Source organism: Nothobranchius furzeri, chromosome 3, assembly GCF_043380555.1.
Source record: "Nothobranchius furzeri strain GRZ-AD chromosome 3, NfurGRZ-RIMD1, whole genome shotgun sequence".
In the NCBI taxonomy this organism is placed as follows: Eukaryota; Metazoa; Chordata; class Actinopteri; order Cyprinodontiformes; family Nothobranchiidae; genus Nothobranchius; species Nothobranchius furzeri.
The window spans coordinates 77,093,514-77,114,334 of record NC_091743.1 but is presented as its reverse complement, the minus strand read 5'-3'; the positions used below and the strand labels follow the sequence as shown (position 1 = coordinate 77,114,334).

At 44.3% G+C, this 20,821-nt stretch overlaps 1 protein-coding gene across 2 annotated transcripts; it reads left to right on the top strand.

The window, feature by feature from the left end:
- Positions 1-5: 5 nt before the first annotated feature.
- Positions 6-17,560, top strand: LOC107384867 (protein FAM107B). 2 transcript variants are annotated; one of them, XM_015958349.3, is made up of 5 exons: positions 6-262; positions 7,242-7,317; positions 13,980-14,178; positions 15,759-15,918; positions 17,090-17,560. In XM_015958349.3, exons 1-5 carry the CDS (start codon positions 239-241, stop codon positions 17,192-17,194), a joined length of 564 nt encoding a protein of 187 aa, XP_015813835.1. In that variant the 5' UTR covers positions 6-238; the 3' UTR covers positions 17,195-17,560. The 2 variants fall into 2 exon arrangements, with proteins under 2 accessions (XP_015813835.1, XP_015813836.3); XM_015958350.3 differs by lacking the exons at positions 6-262; positions 7,242-7,317 and adding an exon at positions 10,390-10,677.
- Positions 17,561-20,821: the final 3,261 nt, after the last annotated feature.

Below are 20,821 nucleotides of genomic sequence, written 5' to 3'. Positions count from 1 at the left end.
GCTCCACACATTCGGACACTCAGACTGGCTCAGCCCTGTCTGGCTGCTCACTTCTCCACCGCTTGTTGATCTGAAGTTTTCCTCACCCTGTGGCGAGCTAATGGACCCAGAGACCCGGGTGTCCCGCTGCCGGGCCAAGGGGACAGGACAGTGAGGAGCAACAGAGCCGGATCACTGCTGCTGGGAAATAAAGAGCTGGAGTGGAGAGAAAGGAAAGAGGCCCGTTGGAGTGGGAATAATGGGAGCTGCTTATGGAAAGAAGGTCAGTGAGTTTTTAAAGGTTCCCTTTGACAGAATAGTTCCTCCTCACAGGCTCTTAGACTTTTAGGAGGTCCTGAAGGTGATTTGTCGACTGATTAGAAGGACCAGTGACTTTCTTATGAACAAATGTTTACCCCCATATGATTGTAACTAAACCCTGAACGCTGACTGCAGGTGGAGCTGAATGTAAGCACAGCTCATGAGCATTAGTTTCTGCTCTGTTGTTGCTGGTGTTTACTTGCTGGAAAATGTCTAAACCAGCCTGCCGGAACAGATCTGATAATCACGTTAATGCTGCATGAAATGAGTCCTGGCTGTAATAAGGTCCGACCGGGGTTCTGCAGGTCCTGACATCTCCCAAAGTGCTTCAGTGATTCTGGTAATCTCTCACTGATGATGGAGATGCTTGTTGTTTATCCTGCTTGCATATGGAAGCCTGTGCCAGAAAACAACATGAAAGGGTTAAAATGATGTTTGTTAAGACAACCACAGGTTCAGAACATCCTGCTGCTCATCCAGCCTCAGGGCTCCAGTCCTGCTCCTCACAGAGAACAGACCACAGGTTCTCAGTCCCACCAGGAGGTCCATTCTCCAGCGGTTCAGATAAAATGTGGCTGTTAGACGTTCAGACGGGTGATCTGATAAATGTCTTTGCCGCTGCAACAAAAATCGAAAACCAAGACGAGGTCGAGACGCACCAGGTTTAGATTTATCCTGACATGAGTTCTAATAAAAATGCTGAATATTTCAAATATTTTTTTATGAAAATATTAGGCCACAGTACTGCCTGGTAACTAGAAGCACAAGCCCTCACTGACCTTTACTAAAAAGCAGACGTGTGAGCTCCGGTCATAAAACACGACCCAGATACTGATAAGACTCACGTTTATTCATCAGACCCAGAAACTAGAAAACAGTCAGATCCAGAGACTTCCTGTCATCAACACCAACCGTGTCACAGCAAAACACGTGACTGTTAAAAATTTAAATAAAACGTTCATCTGACACTAAATGCTTAGATACTCCTGCTTAGGTCAAACTTCTTCTGCAGCTGTTTGGACCTGTCCTGATATTCAGCTGAAGACCGTGTCCTCTCTGGTTCCTGCTTCATCCTCAAAGCTGAAGCACTGCCCTGATATCTAACACAGCTCAGATCTGCAGGGACAAAAACACAGAAACTACAGGAAAACTACCCTAAATAAACTTGACAAGCACAAATGTGTGGATGTGGTGCTGAAGCTCCAGTGATGGCTGAGTTTGTCTTTGTGGGTCTGTAGGAAACCGGAGCTCTGAAAACTATTTGAGTTATGAGGGGCTCAAACCTGTAGAGGCGTGTGGGCTGGTTTCCACGGTGACAAACAGCTGACAGCCAGCCGTTCGGGGGGCCTGACTGGAGGTCGAGTGGCTGTAATGTGGAGCTCACACTGACTCATTGAGTTATTTAAAGTTATATGTTCCAATGACAACAGCTGAGGCATGTCTCAGGGTCAAAGGTCAACAAGGGGAGAGTAATCTATCGTCGACCAGAGACTCGTTAAAAAGAAAATATTAATCAAGTGTTTATTTAAGGGGAAACACACACACACACACACACACACACACACACTCACACACACACACACACACACACACACACACACACACACACACACTCACACACACACACACACACATGCAGATTTCTCTGGATTTGTTCCTTCTGGACCCCCCCCCCCCCCCCCCCCCCCCAGACAGGGTTCCTCTTCCCCCTGGTGAGGTTTGAGACTGGTCACCAGCAGAGCTTCTGCGTGGTTTGCAGGTGTTGCTTCTTTTTAATTACAAGAATATTTTTAGACTCTAAAAATTCAGTCTGGTGATAAAGGTGTAACACAGCCCAACAGAACTACTCAGAACTTCTAGACCGGTTCCACTGGATCTGTGTCCCAATGACAGAATGTGATAATGTGATCAACAGGTGGTGCAGTAAGACTGTAGAGATGTTCTGAGTGAAATCAACGGGCCTGGAAGTAGCGAGAACCTGCTAATCGATCGAAGCTTCTGCCAAATGTAAATACCAGTTTTTACACAAATGACCCAGAACCGGGTTTCTGGGCGGTTCTGGTCATAATAATTGAATCCAAGTTCTGATTCATCTGAAACTCAAAACATGAAGACAGGGTGAATACAGCAGAAAAAAAAAGGATTTCTGAGTTTTTCTGCGATTTGACCAATCAGAGATCAGCACCGACTTCCTGTGAGGAGTTCAGGAATAACAGCAGAAAGGTTTCAGCTGTACTTATGTAACCAGAGCACACCTGATTCAGGATCAGATCCGTCAGGCCACTGAGGTGTGTGTGTGTGTGTGTGTGTGTGTGTGTGTGTGTGTGTGTGTGTGTGTGTGTGTGTGTGTGTGTGTGTGTGTGTGTGTGTTGTGTGTGTGTGTGTGTGTGTGTGTGTGTGTGTGTGTGTGTGTGTGTGTGTGTGTGTGTGTGTGTGTGTGTGTGATACACACACAATCAGCAGGTCAAAGCATGGATTAGGATGAGCAGAGAAGATCCTGCAGCTAAAAATAAATGAACAACTGATGTGACTGTCTCAGAAACAAGAAGAGAAAAGAAGCCAGAACCTTCAGAAATAAGAAGACAGACGTGTTCTGATGTCCTGCCTAGAACTTCAGTCAGAAGTTAGAATGGTCTGAGTGACTTTGGAGACACATTAAAATAAAAATAACTTCTACATGAGTGACTAAAACTGGAGCTGAAGGTTCCCACTCTGTGTGTGACCCTGAAGTAACCTGACCCTGGTCCTCAACCTGCAAGTGAGAAAGGTCTCTGGTTCTGGTTCTTCTGGTCTGAGATGTAATTTTACTGTGGCTCCAGCAGGAGTCAGACTCCCCCTTCTGGTCTGAGGCTTTTCAAGTCAATCTAGGCTTTAATGTGTGTGTGTGTGTGTGTGTGTGTGTGTGTGTGTGTGTGTGTGTGTGTGTGTGTGTGTGTGTGTGTGTGTGTGTGTGTGTGTGTGTGTGTGCGCGTATGTGCGTGAGTGTGCACGTGTGCAAGTGTGAGAGTGTGTGTGTGTGTGTGTGTGTGTGTGTGCGTGCGCGCGCGTATGTGCGTGAGTGTGCACGTGTGCAAGTGTGAGAGTGTGTGTGTGTGTGTGTGTGTGCGTGCGTGCGGTTTACATGCAGGTGTGTATTAAACTAAACCATTTAATTAGTTTGGAGAACTGCAGAGTGAGTTATTGGACCATAAATGGATCATTACTGGGCTGCCACTGGGTCATTATGGGGCAACAAGGACAGACAAGTTATGTGCCCACCCTGTAACCAGAGGGTTGCCGGTCTGAGTCCCACTCAGTCTGTTGGAGTTGTTGTGTCCTTGGGCAAGACACTTAACTCTCTTGCCTGCTGGTGGTGGTTAGATGGCCGGTGGAGCCTGTGTATGTCAGTCTCACCTTTGTCAGCGTGTCCCAGCACAGCTGTTGCTATGATGTAGCTCATCACCGTGAGTGTGTTGTAAAGCACCTTGGGGGGATGTAGAACTCTAGAAGACGCTATAGAACAGGGTCAGTACTGTATTTTTATGCTATCTGTATATTATGGAGGAGTTTAACCCTTAACTTACTGGGTCACATGTCTGTACACCCACGGCGAGGCGTCCTTCAAGTACTACGGCCCTTGCCTTTGAGACGGGCTGCCGGAGGACCTCAGGGCCGAAGGGAACGTCCAGGCTTTTAAGAATAGGCTCAAGACCCACCTTTTTAGCTTAGCTTTTAACTGATTACTATTTATTTAGTCTAACTGTGTCACCTGTCATATTTGCTTATTTATATATATATATATATATATGCCTATTTATGTCTTTTAATTTATTATTTTATTTACATCTTAGTGTTTTCACATGATTATGTTTTCTTTTACTATCTTTATAATCACTTTTTATCAGTTACTTTCTATCCATATTAGCTTTTGTTATTTTACAGTTATATATTTTAATCCTCCAGTGTTTCCTCTGCGGAGCCCTCTGCCTTGGGGCCGGTGGTCGGCGGTGGCGGCCGGGGCGCTCCTCGGGTAGTGCCCAGGCAATGTTGGGGGTTTCCGCCCTCCCCCCCTGGGCGTCATGGGCCGATGTCTTGGCTGCTGCCGTGGATCTGTTACTGTCAGGGAAGATGGCTCTGCTGATGATGTGTCGTTCATTACCTGACCCAACTGAACTCAGCCTATTGCTTACTCGGTTGTTCACGTGTGTGTGTGTGTGTGTGTGTGTGTGTGTGTGTGTGTTTGTGTGTGTGTGTGCGCGAGTGCGCGTGTCTGGGTGATTGTATGTCGACCTTGGAAATTGGTTGCGGGAGGGGAACCGTAATTGTTAATTGTTTTATACTTGGGGAGGGGGGCTGGGATGGGAATATGGGATCTATGGGGCCATTTTAATCTGTGAAGCACTTTGAGTTGCATTTTTTTTTTGTATGAAAAGTGCTATATAAATAAAGTTGATTTGATTTGATTTGTAATGTGATTGATGTGTCTCATGGGCAGGACGTTGGGATGGTTGTATCTTTACAACATCTTTTGTTTTAGCCCTGCAGTTATCTTTTGTTGTCTGAAGGATTTAAAAATCCTCATGAATTACAGATGAGGCAGAAGTAACTGTGGGTGTCTTCAACTCATTTATGGAAATAAAAGGAAATTCTTCATGTGAACACGTCAGGTGGGCCTGACATTATCATATTACTGTCTTGAATTTTCCGCTCTCACATAACAATACGAGCTCTTCATAGCTGTGCTCTCAATGAAGGTGTGTTTGTTTTCCACTCCTGCTCACCCTCCTGAGTTACTGGAGCTCGGTGCTTTCACAGCTGACAGAAATAAATAGCATAAAATAAAAAACAGATTTTCTGATTGTTATTTTACTGTAAGGTAGATTGGAGTTGATCCAGGGTTTACGTAGAGCCCCACCTGTGTTTATTTGCTTTTATTTTCCCGCTTTTGGACTCTTGAATCTAAATTTTAATAAAATAAATAGTTTTACAGATTTGTGAATAGATGTTTAGTTCAGCGGAGTTATGAAAAGTTAATACCACCAACAATTACTTGATTTCGCCTTCAGCTGAAGAAATGTTGGTGTTTTAAATGAATGCTTTCAGCATAAATCTAAAACACCAATGATCCAACAACATGAACATAAAAGGGAACCAGACATTTAGATGGAACCATTGACATTTATACTGGGCAATGCATGTCCATAGGCTCCAATAATAAGTTTTTAAGCCAAAATGGGAGGTTGCCACCACCGCCATTTTGACCGTGTCACAGGTTCCATCAAGCCCAGGCAATTCCAAAAAAGGAAAGAGAGGTGGAGCTGAGGGTGGGGCTGTAAGGCTGGAATCAAATGACAACACCCCATCGAACTGAAGCGATGTAGCTCCAAGCTAACCTGAAGCTAATGCGGAGGTAGGAGCTAAGCTGACGGAGGTAGCAACCTAGCTACGACAGGAGTTAATTTTGCACAACACCGGAACTTCTGAGTCACAGACACACCGGGCTGGCCGCTGGCTAAAACCGGGTGGAACACAGAGGTCTCCCGAGAGCTCCACAAGCCGGCAGCCGCGCAGCAGACAAGTGCCGCTGCGATCAGAGATGCACCGAGCTGCGGGGAGGGGACCATACTGATAGTCGGAATCCAGCTCCACCAACATGTCACATTTCAACCCATTTTCTAAAATGCAGCGTTATGTTAAATGCACTGGGTTTTACCCTATTATATTTAAATTTCATGGTTAAACAGTACTTGTTAAAATCTAAGCTCTGCTAGTGCAAGAGCGGCAGTGACCTAAAATACATAAATATAATTTTACTTACCGAAAAAAATGAAATGGAGACTCCTTGGACGCTCTATTAGTGCAATTAATGCCACAGCAAGTCATTTTGTCCAACAATTGCACAAATAATATCCAAAAAGAACACATAAACGCTACAACTAATGGTCTAAGTTGAGAGACTGAAAATCACGGAACAGTTTTCAGGCGAGACCGAGGCTCTACTGAGGCCTTTCCACGGAGCTAGCTCTGCGGTCACGTGGGTCTGATGCTCATTAATTATACAGAACTTTAGGCTTTTAATACACTTAAACAGAAGAGTGACAAAAAAATTCACCCCCTCAGAGTTGTCATGAGTGTAAACTAGATCTATTAAACCTAAAACATGTTTTGGAACCAGGCTGTAAACATGTTTAATTCTGCTGTGAAATTGGTATTTTTAACATGGGAGTCAATGAGGATTTGCTCGCTTCTGACCCCCCCCCCCCCCCCCCCCCCCCCCCCCCAGCGGATGAGGGTGGAACTGCAATTTGTGTCACTTCCGTGTTGGCTTATCTTTCAGACCAGTATTATTGGGGCTTGTATGGAACCTGAAAGGGTATAAACTAAACACCCCCTAGTGGCTGGTTCCAGGAGAACATTTAAGCCACGCCCCCTTCAAGTTAAAGCAATGGAACATGTTTAAAACAAAAATGATTATTTCTCCTGTTGGTGTGTAGCGTTCCAACACTTTTAGCTGCAATGCCATGATGGTGTTCAGGGGAGGAGGTGGGACTTTCTCACACACATGCTCATGGTGGTACCTCTGAGGTTGCAGGTTCAATGCCTGGTTGTAGCATTTCTGTGTGAAATTAGCATGTTCTCCTCATGCATGTGATGGTTTCCTCCCACTGACTAAAACCACGTGTGTTAGGTAAACTGGTGACTACAGGTCTCAGTAAGGGTGTCCCCCACCTCCAGCTCACTGAGGCCTTGCTCAGGGAAAACTACACATGGAGCACTTCTGTGAAACACTTTTGAATTTCAGCTTTCAACAGAATTATTTTCTGTTTGTTTGTGACTCCAGATTTTTCTGAGTAAACTTCTTGAGTTGTGATTCCCCCGGACTGCTGAATCACAACTAACCACATCTGGTCCACATCTGCCCTCACACCTTCAACTTCTCTTTTGTTTCCTTTGTTTTCCAGAAGTCATACAGCATCGACCACGAGCCACTGACCAAGCAGCATTCTCTGAGAAATGGAAGGCTGTCCAGCAGCAGAGGTGAACAAAATAATAATAATAATAATAATAATAATGCATTTTATTTAGAAGCACCTTTGAAAACTCTCAAGGTCGCTGAACATAATGCATGAACACAAGTACCACAGTTTCAAATCATTATAAACAAATCAAGTAGTAAGAACGATGTACACCAACAACAGAGAAACACATAAAACATGTTGCGAGCAGGTTATTAAAGGGAGAGCAGATAAGACAACACATGAAAAAATACAATAAAGGAGTTTTAAGTGTGTTTTAAGAAGGAATTTGAATGTTTGAATAGATGAAGCTGTACAAATACCCAGTGGGAGTTTATTGCTGTGGAGCAGATGAAACACATGACCTGAGTACCATGGGCATTGAATGGTGAGGGAATGGTCTGATGAGGAATGAAGACTGTGAGACGGTGAGTAAACGTGGAGATAAATATGGAGGGGGCCAGGTTATTGAGGGCTTTGAATGTTAACAAAAGGATTTTAAAATCATTACGGAAGTGGATCGGAAGCCAGGGCAGCTGCTTCAGAACTGGAGCCAAATGGTGTGAAGATGGTGTTCTAGAGATGATACGGGCTGCCGAATTCTGTAACGGTTGTAATTTGTGGAGTAGTTTTTGTGGCAGGCCAGAGAGTAGTGCATTTCCATAATCAAGCTGGGAAGGGACCAGGGTTCTCATTTATCAAACATTGCGTAGAATCCTTACTAAAACCGTACTTGAGCTCGGGAAAAAAAAATGTACTTACGCCAAGTAGGTTTGTGATCTATCAAACATGGAGTACGCACAGCTGCACGCAATCTCTGCTTCATAAATCAGAGACTAACGAGAATATTTCTCAGCTGCATTTTAGTCACATCCCGCCCTCACCACGCCCACTTTCTGCCATAAATAGTCAATGCAAAGTGCCTTGTGGATCTCATGCATATACATAAGCCAGCTGTTGCAGCGCTCCACCAATGACATGGCGACCGTAGATCGAGGCAGATCAAGGAAGTGCAATTTCACAGAAGCAGAGATTGAGGTACCTGTGGGTGAGGTGGAGAAATGAAAGGAAGTGCTTTGGCAAAACAAATAAGAGAAAATCCACGGAGTGGCACAGCGTTGCTGAAGCTGTCAATGCTGTGAATTCTTCAGAGAGATCTGTGGTGGATATAATAAAATGGTCCAATTGGGATTCAATCACCAGCCTCCCCTGCTAACCAGTCACCCAAACAGAGATGTCCCCTGGACAAGTAGCCAGGGCGCATGATCAATCGGGTCACAGTGGCAGGACACACACTGTTACAGACGCATGACATTCTGTCTCAATCTGTCCCCCTGCTAATATTCTGCATTCTGTATTCTGCGCTTTAGGCTGTGTGTGTGTGTGTGTGTGCATGCGTGTGTGTGAGTGTGCGCATGTGTGTGTACGCGCGCATGTGTGTGTATGCGTGTGGGGGGTGTTGTTCTGTGTGAAAATGAAGCAGTACAAGTGATAATGCTGCAGGATTTCATAATTTTATCCTTCTCAGCAGCAGCACTGCAGGTGCTCTCCATGTCCAACATGTGCGTAAGCCAGGTCCTTAGTCAACTTAAAGTAAAGTATTTTTCCGCTAAGTTTTCTTTCATAAATCCCAAAGTTTGCATGGAAAGTTGCTTACGCAGTTTTCCAACCCCGTTTTGTGCGTAAGAAAGCTTGATAAATGAGGCCCCAGGGCATTAACTAAAATTGCAGTGTCGGTGGGGGTTAGGGAGGGATGGAGACAATATTATGTAGATGAAAGAAGGCGGAGCCGTTGATGCTTTTTGTATGAGCTGAGAAGGAGAGGTTGCTATCCAGAATGACACCGAAAGTCTTCACCTGTGATGAGGGGAGAACAGTGAAGTTATCAACTGAGGGAAATTTTGGTTAGTTTACAGATTGTGGATTTTGTACCAATTAGGAGGAATTCTGTTATATTTCTTTTGAGTTGGAGGAGGTTATGAGAGAACCACGTTTTTGTGTCATGTAGACAATTTAGCAAGGAGGAGGAAGGCAAAGATGTGGATGGTTTAGAAGAGAGATACAGTTGGTTGTCATGTGCATAGCGATGGAAACAGACTGAAGATATTGCCCAGGGGGAGACTGTAGATAATGAAAAGGAGGGACCCAGGACAGAGCCTTGGGGCACACCACTTGTAACCTGGGAGGACGGAATTGTAAAGACTTGAGTTGGACGATGTGAGAGCAATCAGACAGATATGAAGAGAACTAATATAATGCAGTGTTATGGACACCAATAGAAGATAGATGTTTCACAGTTTGGCTTTTTACAGATGAGAACAAACCCAGTTCTGGTCCAAATGAAGGGTTTACAGTTCTAAACCAGCTAGAACGTTGTGTGAAGATGGGAACCGCAGTGTTTCTCAAACTGGGTGTTCTGATCTGTTTGGACCAGTTAGTCCCACGGATGACATCACAGCTGTGATCCCAGGTGTGTTCAGGTACCTGCAACGGCAGCTCTAAAGGATGCTCCTTGTTAAAAAGAACGGAAGAAATTAGTTTGTGATCATTTCTGTTTTGTGACGCAAGGAAGTAGTTTTATTGTGAAGTTGCTCTGCTGAATTTAATTCAAAGTTTAGTTTGGTTGCAGCAGATTTTCCTTCAGTGAAAACTTTATTTAGAAGAGTTTTCTGTTTGTAGAAGGGGACTCAATCCAATCCAATTTTATTTATATAGCACATTCAAAAACAGCATGTCAGCTGACCAAAGCACTGCACAGAGTTAAAACCTAAAATGCCATTTAAAATACACATACATACACATTATTTCAGGCTACTGGTTTCTGAATCCACTCAGATTAAATCTGGTTAATTCATCATCTAATTCATTCAGCTTATTCCAACGCAGCCAGAGTTTCAGCGCCATCAACAGGTCCTGGCTGGAACTTTACTCTGTTGTTCCGTGCTGGAGCTGATGAAAGGAGTGAAGCATCGTGGGAAACTGCTCAAAGCCGACAGAGAGGCTGCTGCACAAAGGGGGCGGGGGTGTGGATGGAGGGTTGGGGAGGGGGGGGGGAAATCATGTGACCTCTGTTTTACACTCGGCATGTCGAGTCAGGAGCAGACAAGAGCTGCTGCTGCAAAGAGCAGATACCTCAGGCAGAAGGATCAGAGCCCATCAGAACCAGGACAGGACTCATCAAAGCCCATCAGAACCTGATCAGAGCTTATCAGTATGAGGACAGAACTAATCAGAACCAGAAAAGGACTCAACAGAACCCATCAGAACCTGATCAGAACTTACCAGGACTAGATCAGACACTTTCAGCCAGACCTTATGGACCAGTGGAGGACCAGCAGCTTTGCACAGCACGTCACAGGCAGGGAGGCGATGGTGAAGTCTGGTAAGACGGATGCTCCTGAACTGAGTCAGACTGAGTTTCTTTGAGTTCTCTTGTATTTTCTGTAAATTTCTCATGCTTTCAACTCATTTGATTTAGTGTTCAGTTTGTTTACTTTCACATAAACTGTTTAATGATTTAAACAATCTACTGAAAATTATTTTTTTATTTCAACATTTGTGCTGCTGCTCAGTTCTACAGTCTGCCTTGTTCCATTTATCATGAATATCTGTGTTGTTTGAGTCTATGTAAAAGGTTGCCCAGTAAGGCAAACTTTACTTTAGGAAGTCTAATTTCTGTTACCAACGTTAATCGATCTTCTGTTTTATGGCATGAACATTTCACGAATAATTAAAGAGGGCAGTAAAACAGCGAGAAGTGAATGAAAAACAGACTGTAGGACACTGCGGATGAGCAGGAATTTGGATCAGAGAGATGCTGGAGTCAGGTAAAATCACAGGAAGTGCTTGCAGCAGAAACATCAAAGAACCAAGGAGACGGTTCTGGTTTGGCACAATAGTCTCTACTGGTTCAGTACTGGTTTGGTTTAATCTGTTCTTCAGCTTTGTTTGTTTTAACTGAAACATTTTTGAAATTCAGAAAAGTGAGATATTAGATGCAACTGTGGCACTTTGAGCCTGAGCTTTTGTTCTTATGGAAGCTTGGCGATAAGAAAGAAAAGCGAAGATAAGGGAGACCGCGGGCTGTGAAGGAATTTTTCACCACAAGATTTTTTCACCTTCACACAAAGCAGCTGAAACTTTCAGTTATTGAGTTTTTCTCCTGTGGTTTATTGTAATTCGTCCGTCCATGGTGACAGGGAGGAAGGCAGAAGGAGTCAATCAGAGAGGAAAACTTGGTGTGTTTATTAGTTGATCTGCTAAATTCCTCCAGCTGGCTTTTCTTGTGTCTTGATGATAAAAAAAACAAACACCTTCAGCTGTTGGTTCTAAATCTCATCAGCAGCTGCACTTTAACCCGATTCAGACAGGTTTGTTGGAACGTGATGGCTGTATGTCTGTAGGAGGAGGTCAGAGGTCAGCATGGTGTGTTTGAACACTTATCAGCTGATCCACATGTTGATTCTCTGATCGAAGCCAGTTGCTCAGAGTCCAAATTGACACTTTCAAGGTTTTAATCTTCAAACTGCAGGTTGTTTTAGTCACTAAACAAATTTTATTCCAAGCTGAAAAATGAGAAGATGCCTTTAACCTCTGTGTGTGTGTGTGTGTGTGTGTGTGTGTGTGTGTGTGTGTGTGTGTGTGTGTGTGTGTGTGTGTGTGTGTGTGTGTGTGTGTGTGTGTGTGTGTGTGTGTGTGCAGCAATCACCATTAAAATGACTCTGGATCATCTGATGTGAAAGCAGGATTTTAGTTTGAAGCCCCGCCTCCAGAAAAACTAATGAGATATTATCCTGACAAAAAATGTGAAATTCACATTTTCTGGTGACAATGTTCTTCTCTTACTGGTCTTTGTCCAAATATCCATTTTTTTCTGATACATTTAGCTGTGATTGGTTATTGGATGTTTAAAAATTGCACAATGGTTTTGCAGCTGAGGAGCTGGGACCTTCAGCCAGGTGAGGAGCCGGGACTTTCACTTGCACACCCTGAATTCTCAGACTCTGATCCCTGATATCCAACATGGCCGTTCCTGAAAATCGATTATTCTGGCTTCATTTATGGACAACAGAAAAAAGCAGAGATGCCACATCTGTTAAAGTGGGCGTGGCCTTGCTGTTTTAGTAAAAGCACATCTGTATCGACATTATGTTAAAATCAGGTAAAACACTAATCTGAACTCTGTGTTCTCATCCATAGATTCTACAGAAGGACAGAACCTGTTTTAATGTTCTTGGTTGTTTACTTTAACCCTCTCAGGCTCAAGATAAGTTTTGATAAAAGGACAAACAACTAAGTCCTTCAGGGGTACTTCTGAGTTAAAAAATGCTCATGAAATACATATGTGGAGTAACCAAGTAGGTAGCTTTTAACATTGCAAATCTGCAACGCCTGCCTCCAGAGGGTTAAAGACAAGAACCAAGGTTGTTCCTGATCTGATCAATCAGGACACAAAGTGATCAGGAGGACTTTACCTGATGAGAAGAACCTGGTTTCTCTCTGGCTGATGAACCAGTCAGCTGATCAGTTCCTGCTCATCATGAAATCAACCGTCATCTATCAAAAGGAGGAGTCACGTTTCAGCTGCTGTGAGGCATTCAGGTCCCACCAGAGTTCAGAAAGTTGGGAGGAGAAACTCTGAGGTTTCACATCGATTGGAGCAGGGCGGGAAAGCCAAACCCAATCTGCACTCTGGTTACAGAAGACCGTCCGACTCCAGCTCTATTCAGACGAAACCCGATCCTGTTGCACAGAAATACTCTCATCCAGAACCCTCAAAGGATGTTAAAACACACATTCATGTTAAACACCTTAAACATGATTAAAATAAACCTGCTGAGGAGACTCTGGTCTTTGGGGGGACAGGGGACAGGACAACCTTCAGGAGAAGCAGCATCTCAGTAGCAGAGAGAATGAGATCATCTGATCAAAACAAGTTCAGATGATCGATTAAACTTAACCAACATAACCGTAAAACAAGATCCCCCACACAACTCCTCAGAGCCCCCATAGTGAGCAGGAGGAACCCTGGCAGGAACCCATATAGAAGATCTGTGGTTAAACAGGCACTGAGACCTGAGATCGGGATCACCCCCCACCTCCGTCTGTTTGGGGGACAGAAACAAGATTTTATCAGTCAAATCGGTTTCAGACAACCTGCTGATGGATGTGCAATTATTAAAAATGGATCCATCAGAACCATAGGCCCTTTGCTCTGACCAGAACCTTTACAGAACTAAACTGAACCAGATCTGCTCTCCTCTGACACCACCGTTGGACACCGCCTTAGACTCTGTGGACTCTTGTGAGACAAACAGCTGATTTGATTTTTCTGAAATATGAAGCAGGCGTTCACATTGATCTCTGGTTTCAGACAGAGAAAGGTCTCAATGAGGACATCTGATCTGTGTCTCCCAGAATATCTTAGGGTGAGGATCAGGTGATTGATAATCAGTTCCCTGTCTTCTGAGACAGTGGAGGACATTGAAAAGGACAAAGACAGAATGAGGAACTCAGGGCAAGCAAGGACAGACCAGCGTCTTAATTTGAACTAAGCTTAAAAACTGTCTTTTGTCCTCCATAGGCTGCTGTACCACAGAGGACCTTCTGTGAGACATTTTACAGGACAGCACATCTCATTGTTTTTAACACTGCCCTTATTTTTTGTGTCCTCTATGTCTTCAGCCTCTGCATATGCTGACCTGCAGCAGTGCCACTCTGAAGGCGTACACAGAAGGCCGTCCCCTGTGTCCAGCTACGTCCCCCCACCTGACTACCTGGACGAAGACGAAGACCTGATCAAACCCAAGAAGCTGGTGAATCCCGTCAAAGCTTCCAGGAGTCACCAGGAGCTCCACCGAGAGCTGCTGAGCAGCTGCAGACGGTAACGTGTTGTTGTCCTCACCTTTCTTAGACATAAGCACATCTGTGGAAAGGTTGAAATTCTTTTCAGGACATTCTGTTCTGGAAACCGTTTTCTGACATTATGAGATGTTTTTGACAACAAAGACAGTAGTCCCATATTCTAGCTGAACTTTTGCTGATAACTCGTCCATTTTCAGCTGCTTATCCAGAGTCAGGTCGTAGGGACAGCAGCCTAAGGTGAGAGGCCCAGACTTCCCTCCCCCCAGCCACTTGGGCCAGCTCCTCCGGGGAAACCCCAATGTGTTCCCTGACCAGATGAGAGACATAGTCCTTCCAGGGTGTCTTGGGTCTTCCCTTGGGTCTCCTCCCAGTTGAACGTGCCTGCAAACCCTCACCATGGAGGTATTCAGAAGGCATCCTGACTCGATGCCCGAGCCACCTCAACTGGCTCCTCTCGATGTGGAGGAGCAGCGGGTCTACCCTGAGCCCCTCCCGAATGACCGAGCTTCTCACCCTATCTCTAAGGGAGAGCCCAGCCACCCTGTGGTGAAAACTAATTTCGGCCGCTTGTATCTGCGATCTCGTTCTTTCAGTCACTACCCAAAGCTCATGACCATAGGTGAGGGTAGGAACGTAGATCGACCAGTAAATCGAGAACTTCGCCTTCTGGCTCACCTCTCTCTTCACCACGACAGACCGGTACAACACCCGCATCACTGCAGACGCAGCACCAATCCGCCTATCGATCTCACGCTCCATCTTTCCCTCACTCGTGACCAAGACCCCGAGATACTTAAACTCTTCAACTTGGGGTCAGACCTCATCCCTGACCTGGAGAAGGCATTCTACCCTTTTCCGAATCAAGACCGTGGTCTCAGATTTAGAGGAGCTGATTCTCATCCCAGCTGCTTCACACTGGTTGGGATGATAAACTTAACTTTTGCTGATAACATAAATCAGAAGTTTGTTCTTCTCCTTCTGGGTTCTTAACTGGGCTCAGACCAGAACCAGGGTCAGAACCAAAGCACACGCGAGCCCCCACAGCTGCTGATTGGTGCAGATTATCCTCCCCCTGACTAATGCTGACCAGTCAGGGATCACATGAAGACAGTTAGTATTTTTCTGTCCTCTTCATGGAGTCCAGGCTGTTTATTTGTGAGGAGACATGTCTATGTTGCTAAGCGACAGCCTCAGAGGCCTCCACCACCGCCGAGGATGATGGGAAAGTTTTCGCCTCCTCACAGAGGCTTATTCACAGACACACAAAGCCCACTGCACTCTTCCTCGCTGTTTTGTTCAGCAGGAAACAAAGATCACAGCAAGAAAAACATCCTCCACAACTTTATTCTGAACACGCTGCAGATTCACACGGAGCAGCCAGAAAAGAATCAGTCATCAGACCAACGAGCACAAACCCCTGGCTCACTGATCTCTAATCACAGAGACCCACAGAAAGGATTCAACAACCTGATTTTATCTTAGAGCTAGAACTTTAGTGATGCTGTGACAAGATGCCCACTGCTAGTTCAAACTCACACACAGATGTGCTCAAACATAAATATACAACATACATGACACATGATGTGTGTGTTTGTGCAGAGGAGGAACCAGTGTGGAGACAAAACCAGAGCTGCAGAGAGTTCTGGAGTCCAGGAAGAGGGATCAGCTGATCCGACAGAGGAAACAGGAAGAAGAGGCTCGCAAGAAGATTTCCCCTCTGGAGGCTGAGCTGCTGAAGAGGCACACAAAGCTGCTGGAGGTGGGAAACACGGCAACAACACGCTAACAATACACCAACAACATGCCAGCAACACACCAACAACACACCAGCAACACACCAACAACATGCCAGCAACATGTCAGCTACACGCCAACAACACACCAGCAACACGCCAACAACATGCCAACAACACTCCAGCAACATGCATACAACTCACCAACAACTCACCATAAACACGCCAACAACACACCGAAAACACACCAGCAGCATGCCAGCGACATGTCAGCTACACGCAAACAACACACCAACAACATGACAACAACAAACCAACACCAAAAACATGCCAACAACACACAACAACACGCCAACAACATGCTAACAACACACCAGCAACACACCAACAACACATTAGCAACACGCCAACAAGATGCCAGAAACATGTCAGCTACACGCCAACAACACATCAACAACATGCCAACAGCACACCAGCAACATGCCAACAACACGTCAACAACATGCCAGCAACACGTCAGCTACACGCCAACAACACACCAAAAACATGACAACAACATGCCAGCAACACGTCATCTACACGCCAACAACACACCAACAACACGCCAACAACATGCCAACAACACACCAGCAACATGCCAACAACATGCCAACAACACACCAGCAACATGCCAACAACACACCAGCAACATGCCAGCAACACACCAACAACATGTCAGCAACATGCCAGCAACATGTCATCTACACGCCAACAACACACCAACAACACGCCAACAACATGCCAATAACACGCCAACAACAAGTCAGCTACACACCAGCAACACACCAACAACATGCCAGCAACACACCAACAACATGCCAGCAACACACCAACAACACACAAGCAACACGCCAACAACACGCCAGCAACACACAGCAACACGCCAACAACATACCAACAACACAACAGCAACACGCCAACAACATACCAACAACACACCAGCAACACGCCAACAACATACCAACAACACACCAGCAACACGCCAACAACACGCCAGCAACACGCCAATGACACGCCAACAACATGCCAACAACATACCAACAACATGCCAACAACATACCAACAACACACCAGCAATACGCCAACAACACACCAACAACATGTTCCCCTGAACATGCCCTGGCCCCCCTGAACATGTCCCCATCTCTGTCTCTGCAGATGGAGAAGCAGCAGGAGGACAACCTGAAGGCTCCAGAGTTCATCAAAGTCAGAGAGAATCTGAGACGGACATCGTTCCACAGCGAGGAGGAGAAGGAGGTGTAGGAGGTCCAGATGTTTTTAGGACACTGAGGACTAAATCCACCAGGGACATCCTGAAGAATTAGAATCCAGCTGGGACAGCTGATCCTCAGGGACCCAGATGCTGACAGCTGTGATGTTTCAGAGTCGCACGTAAAATCTAGAGGATATGATCAAAGATTTGCCACCAATTATTGATCAGCTGATTATTGATCGATCAGCCACTGATTACTGATCAAATAGCCACTGATTATTGATCAATCAGCCACTGATTATTGATTGATGAACCACTGATTATTTATAGATAATAGAATAACAGGAGGTTTACAGAACCACAGTACAAAGTTGAGCTGCAGAACTTAGAGAATGAGAAACAAACTTTTATCTTAATATTTTTTCCTCTTGTCATTTTTAAGGAGAAAATGTTTCAGAGTGGAGAGGTTACTGCCACCTAGTGGTCAGATTGCAGACACGGTCTCATTAAACTGCTCCTATGCCTACAGGTTGAAACACCAACAAAAACAATTAATTTAAAACACCCAGGCTCGTGTTTTCTGCTGTCCTGGATTCTATTTTGGTCTACTCGATTCCCCCACATTGTTCTCCCATCTCTGAGCAGCACTTATCTTCTGCGTGCCTTTTGAAAGAGGAAAACATCTTCGGCAGAACTGTTAATGTAACAGCTGTTAGACACGAAGCAGGTTTGAAATGACAGATTTAGATATGGAAGCAGATTGTAACTGAGGCCAATCAGATTTGGATTCAACCAATCAGAGAACAGGGGTTTGTTCTGGAGACAGCTGTCTAAAACCTGCTAACAGCTGCGAACATCTGTCCTGTGAACTAATGAAGCACCGTGTGACCACGTGCTCCACGTTAAACCTGCTCACAGCTGCTCATGTTTACTCAGAGAAACATTGGTTTACTGACTGTTATGGCTGTCTCACAGCAACTGTTGGAGTGATGGGGTTCAGTGTCAGTAGGACAGCTGGCAGATGGGTCCCAAACCAGACCGATGATCTCAGAACCGGAGGTCCAGCTCAGCCTGCATGATACTGAGTGATACGAGAGTAGAGCTGCAGCCAGGAGCAGATTTCACATGAACAGAGTTTACTGACTGGTGTGAAGCTGAAGATGGGTCATTCTGCTTGGCTTTGTGTTGTGACAAAACCCTTCAGGTCTGACTGGGTCAGTGAAGGAGAGTTGGGAGACACACCAGCGTCTGATTGACAGGGAAGATATTCCATTTTAGTTTTGTACCAATTCTAAGAAAAACAATCAGTAGATGTAAAACTTCAGAGAGAAGGTATGAATCAGTTTGTGTAACTCGGTAGAGAAGAGCTCCTTCTGGGTCTCCTGGGTGTGAACTGGTTTTACTGGGATGGTGCTGTGAAGGCGTGTTTGACCTCCTGCTGGAAGTACTCCCTATGGATCCAGAGTAGAGGAGGTTGTAAACAATGAATAACCAAAACCATAAGGACATTCTTCATCTGCAAATGAAGCCCTAGAGATCCTGGACCCAAGTGGCTGAAGTGATCTTCCTCTGGAAGTCTCCTGATTTCCTCCTTCTGGAGAACCGCAGTTTGCTGAAATAATTTTCTGCTGTGGCCTGGGAACTCCTCAGGAGCTGGGGTTCCCTTCTGAACTTGTTACTTCCAAAACCCAGTGATGGATGGATGGATGGATGGATGGATGGATGGAACCCTGCCTGCTAAAGGTGTCTGGTACCTGAACACACCATAAAGACGTGAGCAGCTGAAGTTCTGATGTCAGAACTCTAAATTATTTTGAGTCACCTGATCAGACGGTCTTTGTACCTGGAGTTTTACTGCAGTCTAAAAATGTTCTGATATCTTCTAACTAACCTTTCAAACTAATTCTTATGTTTTTACATTTGAAACATTTAATTCTGACAAACATGTTCATGACTGGATCAAAACCTGAGCGGGTTTTATTAAACTCCAACTAGACCAGAAGGTAACCACACTGAACCACACAGAACAAGCACCTCCAGTTCTGACGTCCCTTCGTTAAGGGTTTGTGAGCCTGTTCAGATGTCTGATTCTGGTCTAGCTTTTCTGGCCCAACTTTTTTGACCTCTGAATTGTTTGGATCATGATGAAGAGCTGCTGACGAGAGCTGGTTCTGGTTCAGGTGATGGCTGAGCTCTTTCCTCCGTTCCAGAGGAATCTTATCGGACTCATCGGTTCTGTTTTACTGTTGGATACCAAAAATCCAGAACCACATTCATGGTTTCATCATTCGCTCACATCAACAGAACCCAGCGGTCATGAAGACTTGTATCCACCAGGTGTCGCAGTTTTACCTGTTTCCGGTCGGTCCCACTTCTAAAACAGAAAAGTTATTTCTTCTGGTATTTATTTTCTACTTTTAAAGAATTATAATTTATTAACACAGATTAAAACAACAAAAGCATTTACACGTATTTTTATTGAAATGTTTTGCACTTACAAGTCTTATTAATTTGCATATCTGTATTAAAATTCATGAAGAAAAGAAATCCTTTCTGTATTAAACAGGTTTTGGACAAAACTGAAGATGGTTTCATGCTGTGGTTTTGGCTGCCATTTATCCCGCACCTATTGTTTTTATTCGAATATTCTAGATTTTAATCCTTTATAAAAATCATGATTTACACAAACATGCAGCTCAGAGAAATATGGTATTATAACAGAAGTACGGTATTATCAAATCAAAAGACAATATTGAACTAAAATATAAATAATCAAATCAAGGAAAATTAAAAGAACAAATATACAGTTCCGATGTTTACCATAAAGCAGATGACGGCGAACTAGAACAGTTTGAATAAGGTCCAAAGTCAAAGGCAAAGTCCATTTATTTCAGTAAATACGTTTTAGTTTTAACTCTGTTTCAACACACCTGGTTTAAATGAACAGGATCCTGTACAGGTGGTTCAGCTGAAACAAGCGTGTTGGAGCAGAGAAACCACTAAAACATGCCGGATACCAGCCCTCCAGGACCAGGACTGAGCCCCACTGATTTATATGCTCAGGAACCCTCTGCATGTGTTCTGGATTCATTAGCTGATTGATTATGACACTTTGAGTCTAGATTATTGACCATTTCACAATATTCTGACTGCCTGAGATTTTGACTTTGGGGTTTCCGTAAGCTGTAAGCCATAATCATCACAGTTATACCAGATAAAGCTTTTAATTTGACATAAATAAACTTTTTGCACCATATTCTCATTTTTTATTTTCACCTGACCTTCACCAGCATTTTCCCAGAACTTACTATATGTTCTAAAAATCTCAAAGTATGTGAAATATTCTGCATCCAGACAACATAAGAGAATGTTTTTAGAGAATGGGCCTCCTGCCTTTCCTTAAGAGGTCCATCTGGTTTCCTGAACTATAACATTTCATTTAACCTGTTTTAGGGAGACCCGATTTAATATTCTAATTTTTGATTTAAAGTTATTTGTTTTCAGGGAAATGTCCATTTTCATTTAACCTACTAAATGCGTTTTCCCCTGTTTTTCTCATTTTTAGGACTAAACTCTCAGTTGATGCTCAGGTGAGTTGCAACAACGATAATTATCAGTAATGAAGAAACAAAACACCTAAACTACCAAACATGAAAATAACCTTTTTGATTTATTTG

Bases quoted from the DNA above. Each gene is read 5' to 3' on its own strand.
- LOC107384867 (XM_015958349.3), top strand. From the start codon at position 239: ATGGGAGCTGCTTATGGAAAGAAG. The intron at 263-7,241 runs GTCAGTGAGTTT...TTTGTTTTCCAG, and splicing joins GAGCTGCTTATGGAAAGAAG to AAGTCATACAGCATCGACCA. The intron at 14,179-15,758 runs GTAACGTGTTGT...GTGTTTGTGCAG, and splicing joins CTGCTGAGCAGCTGCAGACG to AGGAGGAACCAGTGTGGAGA.